Source organism: Triturus cristatus, chromosome 8 (assembly GCF_964204655.1).
Source record: "Triturus cristatus chromosome 8, aTriCri1.1, whole genome shotgun sequence".
In the NCBI taxonomy this organism is placed as follows: domain Eukaryota; kingdom Metazoa; phylum Chordata; class Amphibia; order Caudata; family Salamandridae; genus Triturus; species Triturus cristatus.
In genome coordinates, this window is record NC_140591.1 from 1,269,553,281 (window position 1) to 1,269,572,718 (window position 19,438).

At 45.8% G+C, this 19,438-nt stretch overlaps 1 protein-coding gene across 2 annotated transcripts in view; it reads right to left on the minus strand.

Moving 5' to 3' along the window:
* BLZF1 (basic leucine zipper nuclear factor 1) overlaps window positions 1-19,438 on the minus strand; it is a 79,276-nt gene that overhangs the window by 30,656 nt on the left and 29,182 nt on the right. The window contains exons 2-4 of one of the 2 annotated variants that reach the window (XM_085622989.1): window positions 9,640-9,675; window positions 8,955-9,035; window positions 7,458-7,894 (exon numbers count right to left, since the gene is read on the minus strand). In XM_085622989.1, the coding sequence (XP_085479115.1) occupies window positions 7,458-7,894; window positions 8,955-8,982 (465 nt within the window). In that variant the 5' untranslated portion in view covers window positions 8,983-9,035; window positions 9,640-9,675. The remainder of the gene's footprint in view (window positions 1-7,457; window positions 7,895-8,954; window positions 9,036-9,639; window positions 9,676-19,438) is intronic. The other variant, XM_085622988.1, reaches the window with a different exon arrangement.

Sequence of the window (19,438 nt, forward strand, 5' to 3'; positions counted from 1 at the left end):
CGGGGGGGGGGGTGGGGGTGCCTGCAGGTGATTGCGGACTCTGGCTGCCCAGAGCGTCCCTCTGATGCTTGGTGCAGAGGCATACAACAGCCAAGAGATGGACAAGGACAAACCAGCTCGTTCTAACACAATCACACAATACACCACCCCATGATTACCCCCGCAGCACATTACAAGAGAAACAGGCGCTGGTGGGGAGAGCGACGACAGCGGAAGTAGCGAACCAACTCATGCAAAAATCCTGGCAGCCATCCATGGCTCCCCTAGAGAAACAAATCAAGACGGTGTCTATAGATGTTAACCTACTAAGAGCCGACCTGCGTAAAGTGGCAGACAAGGTGACCACAGCTGAGGGGGACATATTGAGTCCTAAAGGAGAGGTGGCCTCCCTCAAGCATCAGGAGGCCCAGATGTCTAGCGCCACGAGAGCACCTGAGCATCGGGCTGAGGAGGCTCGACGTAGCAATATTAGAGATCCGTGAGCAGGCTGAGGAGGGCAGAACTGAAACCTTCCTGGAACGTTGGATACACACCAAGCTATGCCCAAAGGGCCTCTTGGACATATTCGTAGTGGAGAGAGCACACAGAGAACTTGGTCACCCCTCCTCCGCCCCCGGGCAATAATTGCTAAAATTCTAATTCATCAGGACAGGGACTGTATCCTGCGAGCAGCGAGAGAGACACCAAACTTGTACTATGAGAACAATAAAGTGGCCATATATCCATACTATACCAGGCTGGTTCAGGCAAAGAAAAACTTTGTTAGGAGTGAAGGAGAAGCTCCGCAACATGCACCTGCAGTTCATGTTGCTTTACCCTGCCAAGCTGAAGGTAATCGCACAAGGGAAGGCCCACTTCTTTGAAACCCCGATGAGGTCTGGGAGTGGCTGGAGAGCCGGGGAGATGCTCCTGCCCCCTGGGAATGACGCGGTAGTCGGAAGGGTTGGGGATCTCTACCAGACAGAGGGCCTCGAAACAACAAATGCTGAGACTGGCCCACTGAGGGAGACCCACTGAATCAAAAGAGGATCGCGGTGGTAGAAGACGGTACCATGCAAGTGAAATCTGTACACCTGAGTGCCCCCTCCTCTCCGACGGCAGAACCTAGGTCTGACCCAGAGAATGTCCCGGAAACACTCATTCTGACAGCTGAAGTGGTTCCCGAAACCATCCTGGATTCAGCCCTACTCACAGAGGATGCTGGATGGAAACAAGAACCTTGTGCGGACACGGTTTCATTATTGGGTACCATAATGAACAAACTAACCACAATCCACTGTACTACTGAAACACCGAGTAATCAGCGGGCTGCTTGGGAGTAGGGGGTGGAAGGGTTGGTGGCGAGAGGGTGCTATTAAGTGAAACTGAATGGCCTGAAATTCTGAGGATTATAGCCCTCAATCACCGGGGCTATTGCTGGATATCTTATCTATTTACGCAAGAAGCATTCTTATATGGGTAACCCCAGGTATGCTGTTTGCATTGAAATACATGGAAGCCGACAAACTGTCGATACATCCTGCTTAGGACTACACTAGATGGTCGAGACATAGTTCTCTTGAACATATATGCTCCAAATGTATATGACCCGGACTTTTACCAGTCCATACAAGACGTATTAACCTTAGACCTAGATGCCCAGATTCTCTGGATGGGAGACTTCAACTGTATATTAGATCCTGACCTAGACAGGCACCCTCCTCAACCAGGCACTAAGCCGTGAATGACTGAGAGCCTCTGGGAGATAATGGGGGCCTAGGAGTAGAAGACATATGGAGGGATAGACACCCGACTCAGAAGTTGTACACTTGTTATTCCCCCACTCGTAACGCACACAGTAGGCTGGAGAGCGTTCTGGAATCAGCAGCTGAGACTGACCTGAGCGTTGAGGTGACACATCAGGCTCGGTTCCTCTCCGACCACTCACCAATTAGTTGGATGGTCCGATGAGGCTCCCTGGCACACCTCCCTGGAACGTGGTGGATGCCGACAGACATCCTAGAAGACGCGGTTGGAAGGGAGAACATATTGCGTGTCTTAACTGACTATATGACAATAAACTGGGAAGGGGCGAACATCTTTAGAGCTACAAAAAGGGAGGCACTGAAAGCTGTGAGGGTCTGACGTTCGGGGTCCGCAGGCAACTGCAACGCAACCTTGAAGCAGAGGAATCGGCATTGGTTGTGGCTCAGGCCCAGGACCAGGCTGATCCGACCTACACGGGACGAGAATGGGAAATACAAGCGCACATAAGCGACATCTGGGATACACTCGGTCAGTATCGACAGCGCATACATAGAGAGGGTGAAAAGTCTGGACAACCCCTGGCGTGGATCCTCCATAGGGAACAGACCCCTGCCCCAATTATTGCTCTTTGCACTTCCACAGGAGAGGTAGTACACACCAGGGCTGCAATCCTTCAAGAGTTGCAGCAACATCTCCAGGCAGTGTACACTGCGGACCAGACAGTAAGGGAGGACCGATATGTTGCATACCTGCAAGCCATGAACCTGACGCACCTCCCTGCGCAGGCTTCAAAGGAGCTTGAAGCTCAGGTGACACTAGAGGAAATATGAACAGGAATATTCATGCTCCCAGGGGCTGAGGCTCCAGGGGGAGATGGGTTGCCGCCTGAGTTCTACCAGGCAACCTCAGACACTGTGACTCGGGCACTGATGCAGGTTTATGAGGAGGCCTTTGCTGAGGGAATCCTCCCCGCCACCATGAGACAAGGCGAAATCTGTATGGTACTGAAATGGGCAGAGACAAATGTGAACCTTCCTCCTATCGTTCAATTACCATGATCAATACAGACGTAAAAATACTGTGAAAACTCCTTACCTCTCAGACGCCTTGGAACACCTATGCCGCACCTTATACACCAGGACCAATGTGGCTTTATTCCTGGACACCACACTGGTATGAACCTGCGTCGATTAACCCATACTATGCATGAAGCGAAAAGCCGAGATGAAGAACTTGCACTCAAGTCAATAGACCTGTCAGAGGCCTTTGATACAGTATACCGGGGCTACCTGCCTGAGGTCCTTAAAGTAAAAGGGTTTGGGCCCCACTTCCGTCGCTGGGTTAAAATACTGAACACGGAGTCATGAGTACAGATGGGAAAGGCTCATTCAGAGGAACGGGTCTTGGGGCGAGGCACACAACAGAGATGCCCACTCTCACCCCTCCACTTTGCCCTGGCCATTGAGCCTCTGGCGGTGCAATGCGGGCGGAGATGAGGCAGCTGGGTATCCGAGTGGTAGACACAACTTATGTGATCTCCCTTTGCACGGATGATGCCTTTTTTATGTGGCGTCCCTCTGGGAGGCCCTATCCAGGCTCCTGCAACATCTAGAAGAATTTGGTGAGGTCTCTGGGCGGCGTCTTAACCGAAATAAATCTAGAAGGTCTCACAAACCTGGAAATTAGATGGGAACAAGCACATTTCTGTTATCTTGGATTCCAGATAGCACTAGACAATGCCCAGTCAATAGCTCTGAATGTGGACAGGGTCATAGATGCCCTGAGATGCTTTGTGACCTTCTGAAACACACTATCGCTTTAATTATTGGGCAGACTCGCAGTATCAAAAATGGTGATGCTGCCTGTATGCGCTCCAGAATTCACTTTGCCTGATCCCTACTCGAATCTTCAAACAACTGAACACTCTCCTCGTCTCCTTAGTGTGGGTGGGTAGACGCAGTTGGGTAGCGCTGAATATGCTGACAAGCAGATATGAAGAGGGGGGTCTCGAGGTCCCACGTTTTGACCTATACTACTTTGCCGCACAGCTTCAACATGAGTCCCGCTGGTTGGAAGAAAGACAATTGGGAAAACGACTCCTTGCTGGCCGAGTGCACTCAGATAAACTCCCGGTGAGGCTGATGCAGGGTAGAGGGGTCAGGGAGGACCTGCCGTATGTAGTATGCCAAACTGAAAATATATGGTAACAATACGTGGAAAAGGTATTGAGACAAGCACCGTTTCACAGAGAATTCCCCATATAGATATTAGCCCCCATGAGAGACATGAGTGCACACATGTACTTCCAGGCATGGAAGAATGGAGGATGCGACGTCCTAGCAGACCTCTACCTCAACGAAATGTTTATGGTGCCCTATAGACCTACCCGTCAGCTGCGCTCCATGGACCAGCATCTAGCGGTTGTTCCTAGGTTTAAGAGAGTACGGGCCGGAGGACGCTCCTTCTGTGTTTGTGCCCCTAAGCTTTGGAACTCCCTCCCTGCACATATTAGAAAGATTGAAAATCACTCTCTTCCGTAAAGTGATCAAAACTCACCTTTTCCCTGCATAATTGCCTCCTGGGTGTTTTTGGCTTGCTTATGGCAGTGGCATTTTAGCACTGGGACGCCCCGTTGCTGGGGCAGCTGCGCGCTTTATAAAACCCCTTAACATAACATAACATTATGACATATGATCAAGCCTGTGACAACTTCGCTCTAGGTCAGGGTCACTACCTACACTATATGGGGATCTTGGAAATTGCCAGAATCACCTGGCCAGAGTTCCCCAATATTCCACAACTGACACACACACTGGACCTGTTGCTTAAATGTGGATCCGGGCGCAGGTTGATATCGCTCCTATTCAAAGCCATGAGCCTAGATTCAACTGCTCCGACCTCACAGGCAAGAGCGGCATGGGAGGGGGACTTGAATGAACGAGTTGACGACAAGGCTTGGATAGCCATATGCACGCTTACACACACAGTTTCTTGTAACGCAAGGTTCAAGTTGATCCACTATAACTTCTTACACCGGCGAACCTACGACGTATCTCCCAAAGCTACGCGGACACGTGCTCTAGATGTGGAATGGAGGGAGCAGATTTCCTGCACTTGGCTTGGGCATGTCCTCAGCTGCGGTAGTTTTGGCCTAGAGTTGCGGCAAGGGACCGCGCAAGCACAGGTCTCCCCTTACGAGAGAAGCCAATACAAGGTCTGTTGGGCTATTTATGAAAACCCAAGAAACAGAAACTGGCGCGCAAACTGCTGCAGCGGATGATGGTGGCCCTGGCTAGGTGCAGAGTGGCCATAACTTGGAAGGGACAATGAAGCCCAGACATAGCAACGTGGCTTAGGGAAGTGAGGGAGTGGGCCCCACCAGAAGAAATCGATATGAAACTGCATCGTAGAGATGATAAGCTCCAGACAGCCCAAACTGAATGGCGGGAACTCCACAACTCTGCCCTCAATCGTGGTAACTGAGAATAATCAGCACGACACTGAGCTGTGCGAGAGTGGAACGGATAGAGATGAGAACGGACTGGGGCTGAATGAGTGTGCGGAAAGGTTGTGCGCCCCTTTTGAATACATGTGAAGATTGTAATGTTTTTAGGCATCCCTCATTGTCATTTGAAATATTATATCTGGCAGAATGTTGGACTTCGGACACCAAGTGTTGTGCAGATGATGTTTACGTATCAATGAAGGCTGCACTGTTTGTTAAAAAAACGAAAATAAATTTAAAAAAGAAGAAGCTATTCATGAATCAAACAGAGAAAAAGTCAGTAATTTATTCAGCACTGGTCTAAACTGAAAGATATCAACTACACCATAGTTCTCCAGAAGCATTCTAGGGGAACTCATAACGAACATCACCCCCTCCTAGCAATGCAATCATTTTTATCCGCTTAAGCACCCCCCACCTTTTAAGCCTTCAGCGTGCTTGCTCTGCCCATCACCAACCACATTTTAAACAGAGCTTGCATCCTAAAAGACAGACACCTACTTAATATCTCCATGTAACTGCATAAGTTCAGTTCAGGGCTTTTTATTTAGGTTCTGGAGCACTCAATGGTGACTGGGACGTATCTGAGATAATCCAATATTTTGTTAGGGCAATTGTGCCCCTAGGCAAAGAGTGATAGAACACGGATTGCCACCAACTGGATAAGTATGATATACTCCCTTTGGGCACTAGACTCTCCAGGGGTAATGAGAATGAGCAGTCCAGGTTTATTGTAGGGCAGGGGTGTTCAACACACGTCCAGGAGGGTCTGACCCATATGAGATTTTCAGCCCAACCATTTATAATGTAAATGAGCTCCCTTTGGATTTAACAAACATACATTTATTTAACCCGGAAGATCTGGCCTTCGAGGACACCACCGTCCTACAAAGTGATAGTTCCCTAATACTCCTACCATGTGTTTGGGGTTCCAAGTAAAAACACACACAATTCTTCGGTTTCCTATCTGATGTCATTTGAGAACTCTCAGTGGAAAATATGTAGAATGGTAATAGAAGGGTAAATGTGAAAAATTGGGATGTTTTTCACCGAGAGGTCCTGAGTGACAATAGACAACGTGAGTGAAGCTCGAGTTGTCTATGATGTGACTCAGAACCCGTAGGTTAAAACCATCCCCATTATTCATATGTTACACATCTATAGTTAAATGCTGTATATGGTTTACACTAATCGTCTGCCTCTGCTTCCAACATATAAGCAGGGCAGAAGGAGTAATAGGAGTGTTTTAAAAGTGCTGTAAATATATGTGAGATCTTGGGCTGCGAATTATATTGAATCATGGTATGGAGACATTTTAATGTTTATAATTGTATAAACTGTAAGTATATGGGGTTGAAATCTATATTATTGAAGTGTTGTTTTAGGCTATTTAAAAAATATTGTCTATTTTTTATGAACTGTGTGTATGTTTCTATAAGAATTTATTTCTTGGAAATAAAGTATTTTTGACTTCAAGTATTAGGGGGTTGACATATAAAAATATATATTTTTTAAAAACCTTGCCTCCTGACACCTTACTTGTACACCCTTGAGGTTACCTGCCCTCCCTCAAATTAAAACTCCCCAAATAAAAAAATTAAAAAGAAATCATACGGCCATCTTTTAGCCACCCCACCAACCTGTGGCAAAAGCCCCCCCACCCCACCTGAACTGAAAAATAATTATGTAGCCTTCTGCCAGCTACCCTATCACCCTCTGACCATTCCATCACCACCCACCTTAATACTGCGCTCGCCGCTCTCACTTTAAGAGTGGAGAACCAGCATCGTGCTGAGGAGCAGCTCTAAGAGCTACTCGTCCACAAAGATTTATTTTCCTAAACTCTGCCACCCAAACTTTCAACTCAATACCACTTCAAGGTTCCCATGCTCTGGAAATCGAAAAGTAGTGGGGACTACCAGTGGTGAAACAATCTTAAGAATGCACTGCACTGCCTCCTTTCTTTCAGGATACAAAGGACCATGGAAATTTATAAAATCCCCATAAACTTATCTGTTATGCCTGCAGTTCAAATAAAGGCCAAAGTCTCAGCCAACCTAAAAAAAGGTTCTTTCTTGGGTTTGGAAGTTTGCAGTACAAAGTAGAACTAAAATTAGCCTCCAGTGCCTGTCAGATCAACTCCTCTGTACTCGAATCCTATAAATGAATGAATGAATGTGTACAGGTACTTTCCAAAATATCTCACCTCTGTTTGTACACGAAGTTGGTTGCAAAGACCTTCTTTATCTTGTAATAATCGCTTTTCAGAATATTTGAGTTTTTCCAGCGTGATTTTCAGATCTGCCAATTCTTTCTTTGGATCAGTTACGCCTTCGGTCTGGACAAATGTTTCCGCTTTATGATGCTTGGCATATTCCACTGAAGATGTGCCTTTCCCAGGAACAGTATGGATAATAGCCGCTTTGGGAACTACGATTCTTACAGCTTCAATCTCAACAGACTTGTCACTTTGGATTGTCCCAAATTGGAGCACCCCGGGACTGAGGGAAGGTGAAGGTGGCGGCGCAGCTTTTCTTCGAGGACTATGGTGAGTGTGAACTGGAGAAGTACCCTCTAAAGCTTTAGAAGGGTTCTCTGTTTCCATTCCATCTCCAGGGCCACGGATTGGAGCAGAGGTCAGCACTAGAACAGTCATGTGAAGAAAACATTGTTATTTGCCAGCTATTCATTCTGAGCATCAGTTCAGATGTTTCCATTGCATCAGGAACAACATTTCACCTTAACATCAAGGCACAAGCCAGACTGACCAAATTGTAAAGTGGACGTGCCCAACATTCACTCACTCTGGCAAGAATTTACCATTTTCAGAGCATACAATAACTTTAAAAAACTTTAACATATATTATTTCACATATAGCATGTAACATAGAAATAATGATTCCATTAAATTGTAAACAGCAAAATGCACTTTTTTTTGGAGGTAGGGGGAGGGGTTGGGAAGGAGTGGCCTTGCATATTTGCAGCTGCCAAGCACTCCATAAAGCGAAGAAGAGTGGGGATCAGTGACAGAGGTGTTGGGGGGATGGGGGGATGTGGGGTAAAACGTGACAAGTAAGGTGCTGGATTAGTGGAGTAGGATCCAATCAGTAAAGGGGGTGTGGCGCCTAAAAGTGACAGAAGAGAGTTGCATAGGTGTACACATTAAGGGTGCGACAGAGTAATAGAAAAAGCACAAGTGTGTATTTTACTAAGAAAGCAGCATACTAGAGCCAAAAACACACATGCAATCATAGAAAGCTAAAGAAAAAAGTGTAGTTCCCAGAATATAAGCAGAGGAAGGTTACAAGACATCCAAAAAAAACAAGATGGTGGAGATGAAGCTCCAGGAGGGGGGACATTCAAAAGAAGAGGAAGGAAAGCCATTGAATAAGAAGCACACAAATTAGATCGAAGAAAACCCCAACCAATAACAAGCAGTGGACTGACCCAAAGCCCACTGAGGGCACTGGTATTGTCAACAATAGGTCTACAACAACACACAGCTAAATGATGTCTGCAGCGGAGACCTAACAGTTGTATCAATGACAATTTTATTTGTCGCAAAATGCGTGATAACGGTTTTTAAATGATACATCCATGTCTATTCTGATTAAAAACATGTATTATGATTTTGTAGAAGTGGGAGTAAAAACAGTAAGACATATCCCAATCCATAGGCGTGTTAATCAATAAAATCACTTACTTTTTGTGGTTTGTTGAACAGCGGTCATGTTAATGCCAAACTAAACTCTTCCCTGGAGTGGTGGACACCAACAACTGCTCACTGTAAAAAGAATTAACGACACTTTCAAAAATTATCAACACAGCAGCAGCATGAATCGGTTTAGGAAAGACGGTATGATGAGACTGACAGAAACATTTTCTTAGCTAGAATGTCATTTATGAAGGAAAATAAATAAATGAAAAGCATAAAGTGTTTCAAACGGAAAAGCAGTAGGGAAAGTATGAGTAAAGGTAAGTAAAAAATATATTTAATACTCATACTTATGCAAGCCCAACCAACCGAATTTAACATCAATTAAATATTCCTTTTAAGGTTGGCTTTACCAATTTTTCTCAATAGCGACGGGTAACTCCTAGGCCTGCTGTCTTCTTTGTTATACACATATGGTAGGTAAGAATCTTTGTACCTCTGTGCAACATAAAGAAACAAGCATTGGCTATGCCAATCGGTCTGGCTTTAATGCGTGAAAATAAGCGAGCCACATTTATGCATGATGGTGTTGATTTATTAAAGACAGCGTTATTGGATTTGCCTTAGCCTGTTTAATAGTATATATGCAGCACTACAGTATGCAAAATGAGAATTTTCACCAAAGTATTTTTAAATAAGAAAGCTTTAAGCTGGCAAAGCCAATAGGTTGCACCTTTGGGACTTCCTGACTGCCACTGCTGTGCAGTATCTGTAACAAAGAAAAAAAACAGTCACTCTGTAGGCGCTCATCTGCAAGTGTCACCACGCATATGTGTGCCCCAACTGAATGACGCTACAGCAATACATGATGGACGGAATTCTGAATGAGTCAAACATTTGCCCTCAGTCAAGAGATCTGGGTTAAATCCATCGTTCTTTTGCTCACTAACCACCCCAGTTTAGACCCAGCCTTATGCAAATCAGCCTTGACCCTGGTGCTCATGGGAAGAGTCCAGCCCGAACTGCTAGGCCAGGTCCTCCATGGACCAGAAACAAGCATCCTGGGACTGGTTTCTGGTGATTAACTCTCATCAGCCAGGCTAGCTTGAATCTAGTGGCACAGCGAGAAAAGGACCCTCGTCTGGGCATACCCATCCCACTTAGGCGAAAAATGCTGCAGCAACAAATGATGGACGGAATGCTGAATGAATCAAACATTCACCCCAGTCAAGAGTATTGGGTTAAATCCATTGTTCTTTTGCTCACTAGGCCACTTCAGTTTGGACCCAGCCACATGCAAATCAGTCCTCATGAGAACAGTCCAGCCAAACTGCCTAGCCAAGTCCTCCCTGGACGGGAAACAATCATCCTAGGACCGATTTTGGGGTATTACCCCTCATCAGCAAGGCTGTTCACTTGGTTCTGGTCAGTTCTTCCCCCTTCCCCTGGGTATGGCTCCTAACTGTCTAGGGTGTCAAAGGCAAGGTTCCTTTGCGTGTGCTGCAGGAAAGGCCCTTTGAAATTTAATCAGGGCAGGGTAAAGCTTCTCCATAGTCATCCTATCAGGAAGACCCATTCCCCTCGCAGCTATTCTTTGTACCCATGTCTGGAAGCAATACAAAAATAAATTCATATGAAAACCATTCAGTTACACAGGAAGAGAGGCACCTTTGGTTTGTACAGGAAAATGCCAACTTTCTAAACTTAAAATCCCACTTCACCATTAAAGAGGATTTTCAAATGCAATTCATTTGAGTGTAAATAGCATATCTCTATTAGCTCCCAACTTGCAGTTAGCACTTAAGTGTACAAAGACAATCCAGTGTTAGTCTATAGGAGAGATAGGCCTAACAACAGTGAAAAATGATTTTAAAAGTATTTTACTGTCTGCACATATAAAATGTAAGCACACATGTCCTACGTTTTAAATACCATGCATCCTGCTCTCTGAGCATTTAGGGCATAACGATGTGGTGACATATAAGTATTAAACCTTTTGCCAGGCCTAAACATTTTATACTACCAGGTTGAAATGGCAATTTAAAACTGGACTATTGGCTGCAGGGGCAGGCCCGATACATTACAAATGCTACTTTAGTTGGTGGCACAATGAGTGCTGCAGCCCATAAGTAGAATGTAATTTAGATGCACGTAGTACCTAATTCTTACAAGTAAATTAAATGTACCAATCAAGTACAGGCCAATTTTACTATGTTTTCAAGGGATAGCACAAGCTCTTTACCAATGGTTAGTAGGGAAGAAGTGCACAGAGTCCTAAAAGACAACAATAATAGGTTCAGCAAAGGAAGGGAATAATCTGGGGTTACTGGACAGAAAGGGCCAGGCCCAATAAGGATTGACTGGAGATTTCCCAGAATGCCACACAAAATTACCTGAAGCGTGTAAGCGTTCATGTAAGACCTAGCACAAGGGGAGGCAATATTGATCAAATTCAATACAAAATTTCTGCACTTTAATTATATTGAATAGCTACTTGTATTCACTCTGTAATGGGATTACATTCCTGTTATGTCTTAGGTGTTTAATGAAGAACTACCTTTTTTTCTCCAATCGTGATGGATAAACACTGCTACAAACAGATATTTGTATGTTAACTGGACCACTGACACAGAAGGAACCAATGCAATAGCAATTGGGGCCAGTGCATAGTTGGTTGCTTTTCAAAGTCTCTGCCTTTTCTGTACGGAGAGCAGCAACATAAGTGAATCCTAAAACACATTTATTTTTGCATTCATTGATTGGTGGTATACACTTGAGTAGAGGCTCTAATTGGTCTAGCACGGCTGAAAATTATTTTACTAGGTTCCCTATTGAACCTTCTACTCCATGACAGTGCACGTGTTGTGCTCTACACCTTGGGCTTCTCCCCCCTTCCCCCTTTATTCACTGTCCTCCACCCGACTTTGTTTTTATTTTTATTTAATCCTCCACTTGTTACTTCTCTAACCCACTCCTCCATTTCTCGTCCACTCCTTGCAGTCCTTTTAATATTTATTTGGGGAAATGTGTACATTTATGTAGATTCCTGCAGCCTCCATTTTCCGGTCGGGCCACTCCACTTGCAGGAATGTGCTTTAACACAACTGAGATTGTATTTCTTTTTTCATGTAGAGACCAGTGGCCTCTGACATCTTGGATCGGTAAATAAAAAGTTTTAAAAAATAGCGCTGCGTCATTCAGTTGGTGCTGCAGCAAATGATGGACGGAATGCTGTAGAAATCAAACATTCTCCCCCAGTCAAGAGATCTGGGTTAAATCCATTGTTCTTTTGCTCACTACACCAGCCACCCCAGTTTGGACCCAGTCATATGCAAAACAGTCTTGACCCTGCTCCTCATGGGACAGTCCAGCCCGAACTGCTAAGCCGGGTCCTCCTGGACTGGAAACAAGCATCTTGGGACTGGTTTCATTCATTGTATATAACCCCTAATCAAAAAGGCTAGTTTGAATTCAGTGGCACAGCGAGCAAGGGACCCACGTCTGGGCATACCCCTCCCACTTAGGGCAAAAAGTGCTGTGGCAACAAAAGATTGACAAAATGCTGAAGAAATCAAACATTCTTTGATTGAATACTTTTTATAAGTGTACTGATCAATTGTGAATGTAAAATGGTGAAAATTTGCTCGCACTATGCTGACTGTGTGCACATGAGATAAGTGTTGCACTTTGAAGTCACTGGTGGTGGTATATTAGTGATTTACAGTTTGTTTGAGATTAGACAATCGTTTGTTATGCTTTTGGTACCGTTAGCCCTAAGGAAGTTGTGATCACAACGAAACAAGTGCTGACTATTGTGAAGAATATTTTGGAATGAAATAAAACACTCGTAAAGAGCAAGACTGAGAGAAAAACGTTGTGCAAAGACTATTACCCAATACTGCTGAATATCAAATTGCACATGCCATATGGGTGTATATAAAAATTACTCCAAGAGTGAGTTGGCTAACCTCCTGTTTGAGCTACAGGGACAAATCAAGCTTCCAGAGGCATCCCTACAAGTGCCCAGCACCAACTGGACCTGCCTAGACCGAACTGAAACCGGATGTCGACCTCTGCCCAGGTGAGTCCTGATTTCCAAGAGGTGCTCCGCAAGACCTGGACCCTTGGCATGCATTAATAACAACTTCTCCTGAATTAAAGGTGAAGTTACAGAAGTTTTGGGCTCCTCACGAACAAGTGACCTTTTCGTGCCGAGAATCAACCACCCGCAAAGATAGCCAACACAAAGCTCTAGATGGACTTGCGTTTCACGCCATCAGAAACTGTCCGCAACTAGCAACCAATGAGAAGCTCCGACGATGACCAGCTCTTTGCTCTACAGCAACGACCGCGATGTTCAACATGCTCCTAGCACTGGAAACCTCCTCCCTGCAGCGACCATCAATGCAAATGGAACTCTTCGCTCGGACTTTGAGGCGGTAACCCTTCAGCAGGGCTAAGCTGGCCCCTGTATCTAGTCCATGCACCACTGCGGTCGGCCTGAACCTGTGATTTTGCCTCTGGTCCAGTGTAACCAGATGACTCCAAGTTGTAGTTTGTGCTTCTTGGTGCTATTTTCAACGAAAACTTAAAAAAATAATTTGTCTGTGTCAGAACCCCTTTGAGAAGGCCACAGGGTATGCAGGGGCAACTGTGCCCAACCATGGTGGTTAAGGCCTTTTATTCCTGCTGTCCCGGGGCCTGACCTACTATGGGGATCCTGAGCAACTGGGCCAAGTACCCCTTCTATCCTTAACTCTTACTGGTAGCGGTCATGGAGCAGTCAAGGCTCCCTCGGGGGAGGGGAGGAGATGTAGATACAGGTTAGTGAACATGGCTCATAACTCAAAGTGCAAACAGTACAAACAATGTCCAGTCAAATACTGTTTGTTATACGAAAAAGAAGCATTTTATTTCTAACTCTACATACGCAAAGGTATACAACAGTCAATAGCAACAACACAATCCCCCTTTGCGGTTGAACTCTAGCAGTTGTCAGGCAAATCCATGTTCCAACCTCCTTCATGTTATGTGTTTGGGTTTATTCCACATTCACTGGTGGCTACATCTGGGGCATGCACGCTATTAGCCCGTTCTCAAGAGTTACCCTTTGACTCTTTAGGATTTTAGCCAAAAGTGTCTATGGTGCTGCAGCACAGTTAGCAGTGAGTCCCCTGGGTCTAACTGGCCCAGTTCACATGTTTTTTTTTTTTTTAAATTATTTTTATTAACAATCATTGACATTTACATACAGTACGAAGGATTAGGCTAGAGTGTAACAGTGGTGACATACAGCATTCACTGAAACAACAGTAGTACCCATTGGAAGCTATGGGGAAGGGACCATGTCAGGGTCAGCTCAACGGGGCGGCACACACAGATTCCCCCTATAATTATTCCACGGGTCCCAGATTTTGGACCATTTTCGAGGGCAACCTGGAGCAAATTTAGATCGTTCTCTCCCTGAAAATGCACCAATCGAGGTATTTTTTCCAGTCTGAGAGCATGGGTGCTTGAGCTGCTCCCCAAAGCTGCGCTATGTTCCTTTTTGCTATTGTAAGCCCCAAAGTGACCCAGAGAGAGTGTTTGGTGACTGTTCAAATCTGTGGGTTCCCAAATGTTGAGAAGGCTTCTTCGTGCCTCCAGGCAGAGAGGAACCGCATGAACCTCGCTAATTACCTCATGTATTTTTCCCTAGTAGGCTTGCATGTAAGTGCAGTCCCAGATAATATGTATGAACGTGCTCAACTGGGTGCAAGCCCTCCTACACTCTCCTCCTCCAGCCACTCCCATATGTAGCAGTCGGCCCAGTTCACATGTTACCTGCTCTCTCAGCACAGAAGAGTTCAGCGGTGCAGCAGGTTCCCTCGGTACGAGCACTCGTGGCTCTGGCTCTCCTCGGAGAAGTCTGGCTGCTCGAGGTCCACACAGCAGCTCCCGGCAGTGCAGGCTCTCCCTCCAGCGACACTGCCCAAGTTCTTCTCAGTTGTTGGAGCACCTCTCAATTAATGAAGATGTGGTAAATTGTCATCACACAGTTTGGAGAGGAAACGGGGACTCTGTGTGGCAAGAATCCTTCCTTCAGCTCTCGACTGGAGCCCAATGAGGGTGGGACGTCATCCACAGCATCCTCTGCAGTTCTCAGTGGTCCGTCAGGGCTGTTCCCTCGCAATGTGGCTGCAACCCGCTGAACCAAGTTTCAGTCTCTCCTTCGGGCACCAACCTGAATTCCACTGCAACATTGGTACCAGCAGCCCCTCCTGGCATATGGGGTTGCAATGGTACTTGACAGCACGGGTGCAGACTATCTTGATATAGGTGCCCAGGCCGAGACAGTTACGAGTGTAACCGTTTCTGTAGGGGTAATAACTTTACTGGCGGCCCCTCTGGCATATGGGGTAACCGCAGGAGTATGGGTTTCTCTAGTCCAGCACGGTGCTTAACTCATGGCTCGGTATCTGGCAGTCTTCTCCTGGCATACAGGAGTCGCTGAACCGATACTGCACACGGGCAATGAACAGATCGATGCACAGCCCCACACCTTGCACAGGGATCCAACTCGCAGGGTTACACTGACCATGTGCGCGCTGCACAACACTTCACCCTTCATGTATTGTACTTCATGCAAGCACACGCACCCAGCACATGCGCTCATTGAGCATGCACAGCACTATATCTCTTGGGTCATGTATACCTTATGGCATACATTCACCCAGTACATGCACTTACCACACACACACACACACTGCACAGTGCTGCTATATCCCTGTACTGTACCCTTCCCAGGCGAACACACACACACACAACCAGTGCAGTCACTACTTCTGCGCTGTGCAGCACTCCACATTCACCCTATGTAGCCCAAGGTTTCAGTTAAGCATACAACAGCAGAACTTTAAAAAGGTGTGTGAGCCAGTAGGCCTTAATCCAGTTATACTTGATAAAATAGTCCTATTCACTACTATCGATCACTACATGGCATTCTGCCATCACCGGCCTCGTGCTGCTTAACTACTGGTGAAGTCGGTAGCGCTTTGGGTGCCCCACCTGGCCCACCAATAAGACAATCCATGAGACAAGCCTATGTCATGGCACACACACATGATCTGTGTTCGCCTATGACTAAAAGAATGAGCAATAGGGATCCAGACAACAGTACAGTGGGCACTCAGGGCAGAGGCACAATTATTCAACCATGCAGAGGACATTTCTGTCCCAACACTCTGGTGCTACTGATTGGATTTCTGTCGTTTTGCTGTCATTTTATTTATTAAATTTTACTATATTGTTCTAACTTGGCATGGTATTTTTCCTGTGTTGTGTTGTCACTTTAGTACTGTTTATATGGTGCATAAATACTTTACATGCTGCCTCTAAGTTAAGCCTGACTTCTTTTGTGCCAAGCTACCAGCGGGTTTAGCACAGGTTACTTTAGTGACTTTTGTGGTGCACCCTGACAAGGATTGTGTTTATTATTGGAGTGTGGTTTCCATCCCTCTCAACTAATAGACCAATTTCTTACAATAAACATTGTAGGTAAATTAATTTTCTAGTTTCTTCATTATCCGTTCCTGGGTGGGAGTATAGACAGCATATGAAATACAATTTTCTTCATCCCACAATAGACCAGAGACAGCGTCTATCTGAAAGTGCCATATTCACTTCATTTGTTTGCGCTTTCTGAATAATAAATCATATCATTAATCAAATCATTTAGAATTGGTAGTAAATGCGTTACCTCTACTTTCAGCACTTCATTCCTCCATGTCCACAAAGGCATAATCCTAGATACCAGGTCACCAGTGTCTCGCCACATTCGCTTGTAGTTTTACTCCTTACTTACAGGGGCAGCCCAGTCATGGCTGGAGGTGGCAGACATCACCATTAGGGTGTAGACACAACCATGCTCCTTTCCCTGTTCTGTCTGGCAGCCTTATAGCACCATCGCATGGATCTCACAGCAGGGGGATACCACTTCAGGGCCACATGCAGAACAAGTCCTGGTGAGACTGAACAAAGCGAGGATACTTCGGATTATCTAACCAGAGGTTGACACATGCTCATTTTGCAAAAGGGAAATGTTGGGGAGTCTCTCACTGGCACAGACATGCGTGGGAATAAGGGAATCCTCAGGTGTCCCCTTCTTGTGGGACAAGTGTAATGAATGACGCACCCTAGAAAAGGTATTCCTAGGGATTACTGTAGTACCCCCAAGTGTGAGGGCAAGGGAAACTATGTGCACTACTCTCAGGCTTATGGAGTCTTCAAGGTTCTCCCTCGCAGTCTGACGTACCTACATGACTGTTTCGGGGATGTCCGGGGGCTCCTTAAGCCTCAGGGAGGGGACGTTGAGGCCCTACCACAACCCCATGACGATCCTGCTTCTTCATATGCCCATTCTAAAAGCAGATAGTGGGCCACCTCATTCAGACATGGCAGACGTTTAGAGGGTTGAGGGAGGGGAGGGGGGGGAGGGGGGGAGGGGAGCAAATTATCATCAGATTCGAAAACTCCTTGTCTCCATTTTGTGATTGGCAGAGGGAGGCTACATTATACCTCCACAAAGGTGTAAGCTAGAGTAACAGAGTCCACCTACAGGCAGTAGGCCACTAACCCAGACCAATTCACCCACTGGGTGGAGGGCCAGTTTGGTTTTAGTAACAGTAAGACTTCACAACTACTAAACAAGTTTTGTTTTCTAGCTCCTGACAAAACACTAAGAATATCCATGTTCAACCAGTATCGAGACAGAACGATCTGAATGTTGATTTCATTTTCCTAACAACTACTCCTTATTCTTAGGATCTAACCAGGGCTTATTATTGCAGAGGTCTGCCATGTGTTGGCTGCTTTGTCCAAAAATATTTCCTCTGTTTGGTTATTGTATAAGTTTGTGAATAGAGCACAGTTTCCATTTAAGTGCATACAATCCAAACAACTGATGTGGGTCTGCCAATGTACTTCACATCATTAGACTTTGCAGCTCGCCTGCTCTGCAATTTGCCCAGAACTGCCTCTGCTGCTGTTTCCCTGCGCAGCCTTCACTGGCTGCGCATCGAATCTAGAGCAAAGTTCAAAGCTCTCTGTTACATGCACAGGATTAAAACAGGCAACTCCCCCCCTTACCTTTCCACTCTGGTTCAACCATACTGTCCTGTGCGTACCCTCAGATCTTCTTCTCTTGGCACCTTCTCCGTGCCACGTTTCAATCGCACCAGAGTTGGTGGTCGCTCCTTTTCCTATCTGGCGCCATCACTCTGGAACTCACTCCCCATTTCTCTGCGCTTTGAAACTTGCTACCTGAAATTCAGGAAGGGCCTAAAAACCTGGCTTTTCTCTGCTTAATGTCTACTTCCATCATGTCTCCCTGCTTCTCTTTCCTCTGTTAGCGCCGGGAAACCCCCGGGTATCTGTGCGCTTTACAAACTCAAATATAATAATAATAATAATAATAATATCAATATATGACATTCGGTTAGACTCCATGCTGTAGATTCAAATGTTTTGCATGCTCCCTTGATCTGGTGGCTGGCACGGGAATGAGGACTTGGTTTTTAGGTCGAGCCTAGCGCAGCGCGCATGCGTAGCTCTGCTTTATGTAAGGGCTTTCAGAAAGCTCACCACACGCTTGTGAGTGTGCTTTTGGTTTTGTCCCAGGCTTTTGGCCTTTGCGTGCGTCTTTTTAACAAAGACAGCACACAATTGGCCAAAGGCTCTTTTTGTCCCACCCATATTTACGCCCACGGCCTAATGCTTGCGGTTACGCACAGCAGCAGCATGTGTTTCCAATTATCTTGCCCCGACGCGGCCGCAATAATTGGAAAAATATGCTGCTGCTTGCAACCGTGCGCGCACACCAGCAGCTCCCGCATCTTGAGACGGCTTTTATTTTTAGCTGGCTTTGCGGATGTCCTTGTCAGTACTTCGTCTTGCCTTTCAGTTTCTCTTACCATTTTTCTCCTTTAAACTTTATTTCTGATTTGTATTTTCAGGTTTCTTTTTGCATTCTGTATTTCTTTCTTACCTTTTCCTTTGTCTTTTCCATGTCTGCTTTTAATTCTCTCTTCGAGTTTCGCAGACTCGTTTCTGTAAACAATTAAATCTGCTGTGTTCCCTGAAATGAACGCATTACGCCAGACCTCGGTGAAACCGATACCCATGCCGAAGATGAACTTGAAGGGACTGAAGCGCAGAAACGGACATCGTCAAAGGCCCGTCATACCCTATGATTTTACAAATGTACCTAGTTTTTGTCACAAATGAAACCATAATTTGTCTCTGGCTTTACTGGCTGTTTGCGTCTTCTGTGTAGTGCCCTGCAAATGTGAGGGGGGTGCTAGAGCTGTGGTACCCAACCTACGCCCAGGAGTGCTCGCTATTTCAGAGACTCCGAGAGGCAGCAGGAGACCAACTCCAGCACCGCCTGGCACGAGACGCTTTCTCTGCAGACTTGCATCCCTTTCTTTAAGCTTCTTGGACTTTTATTCAACCTGACTTCTGCCTGTGCAGGCAAAGCCCCGTGGGATGGATCG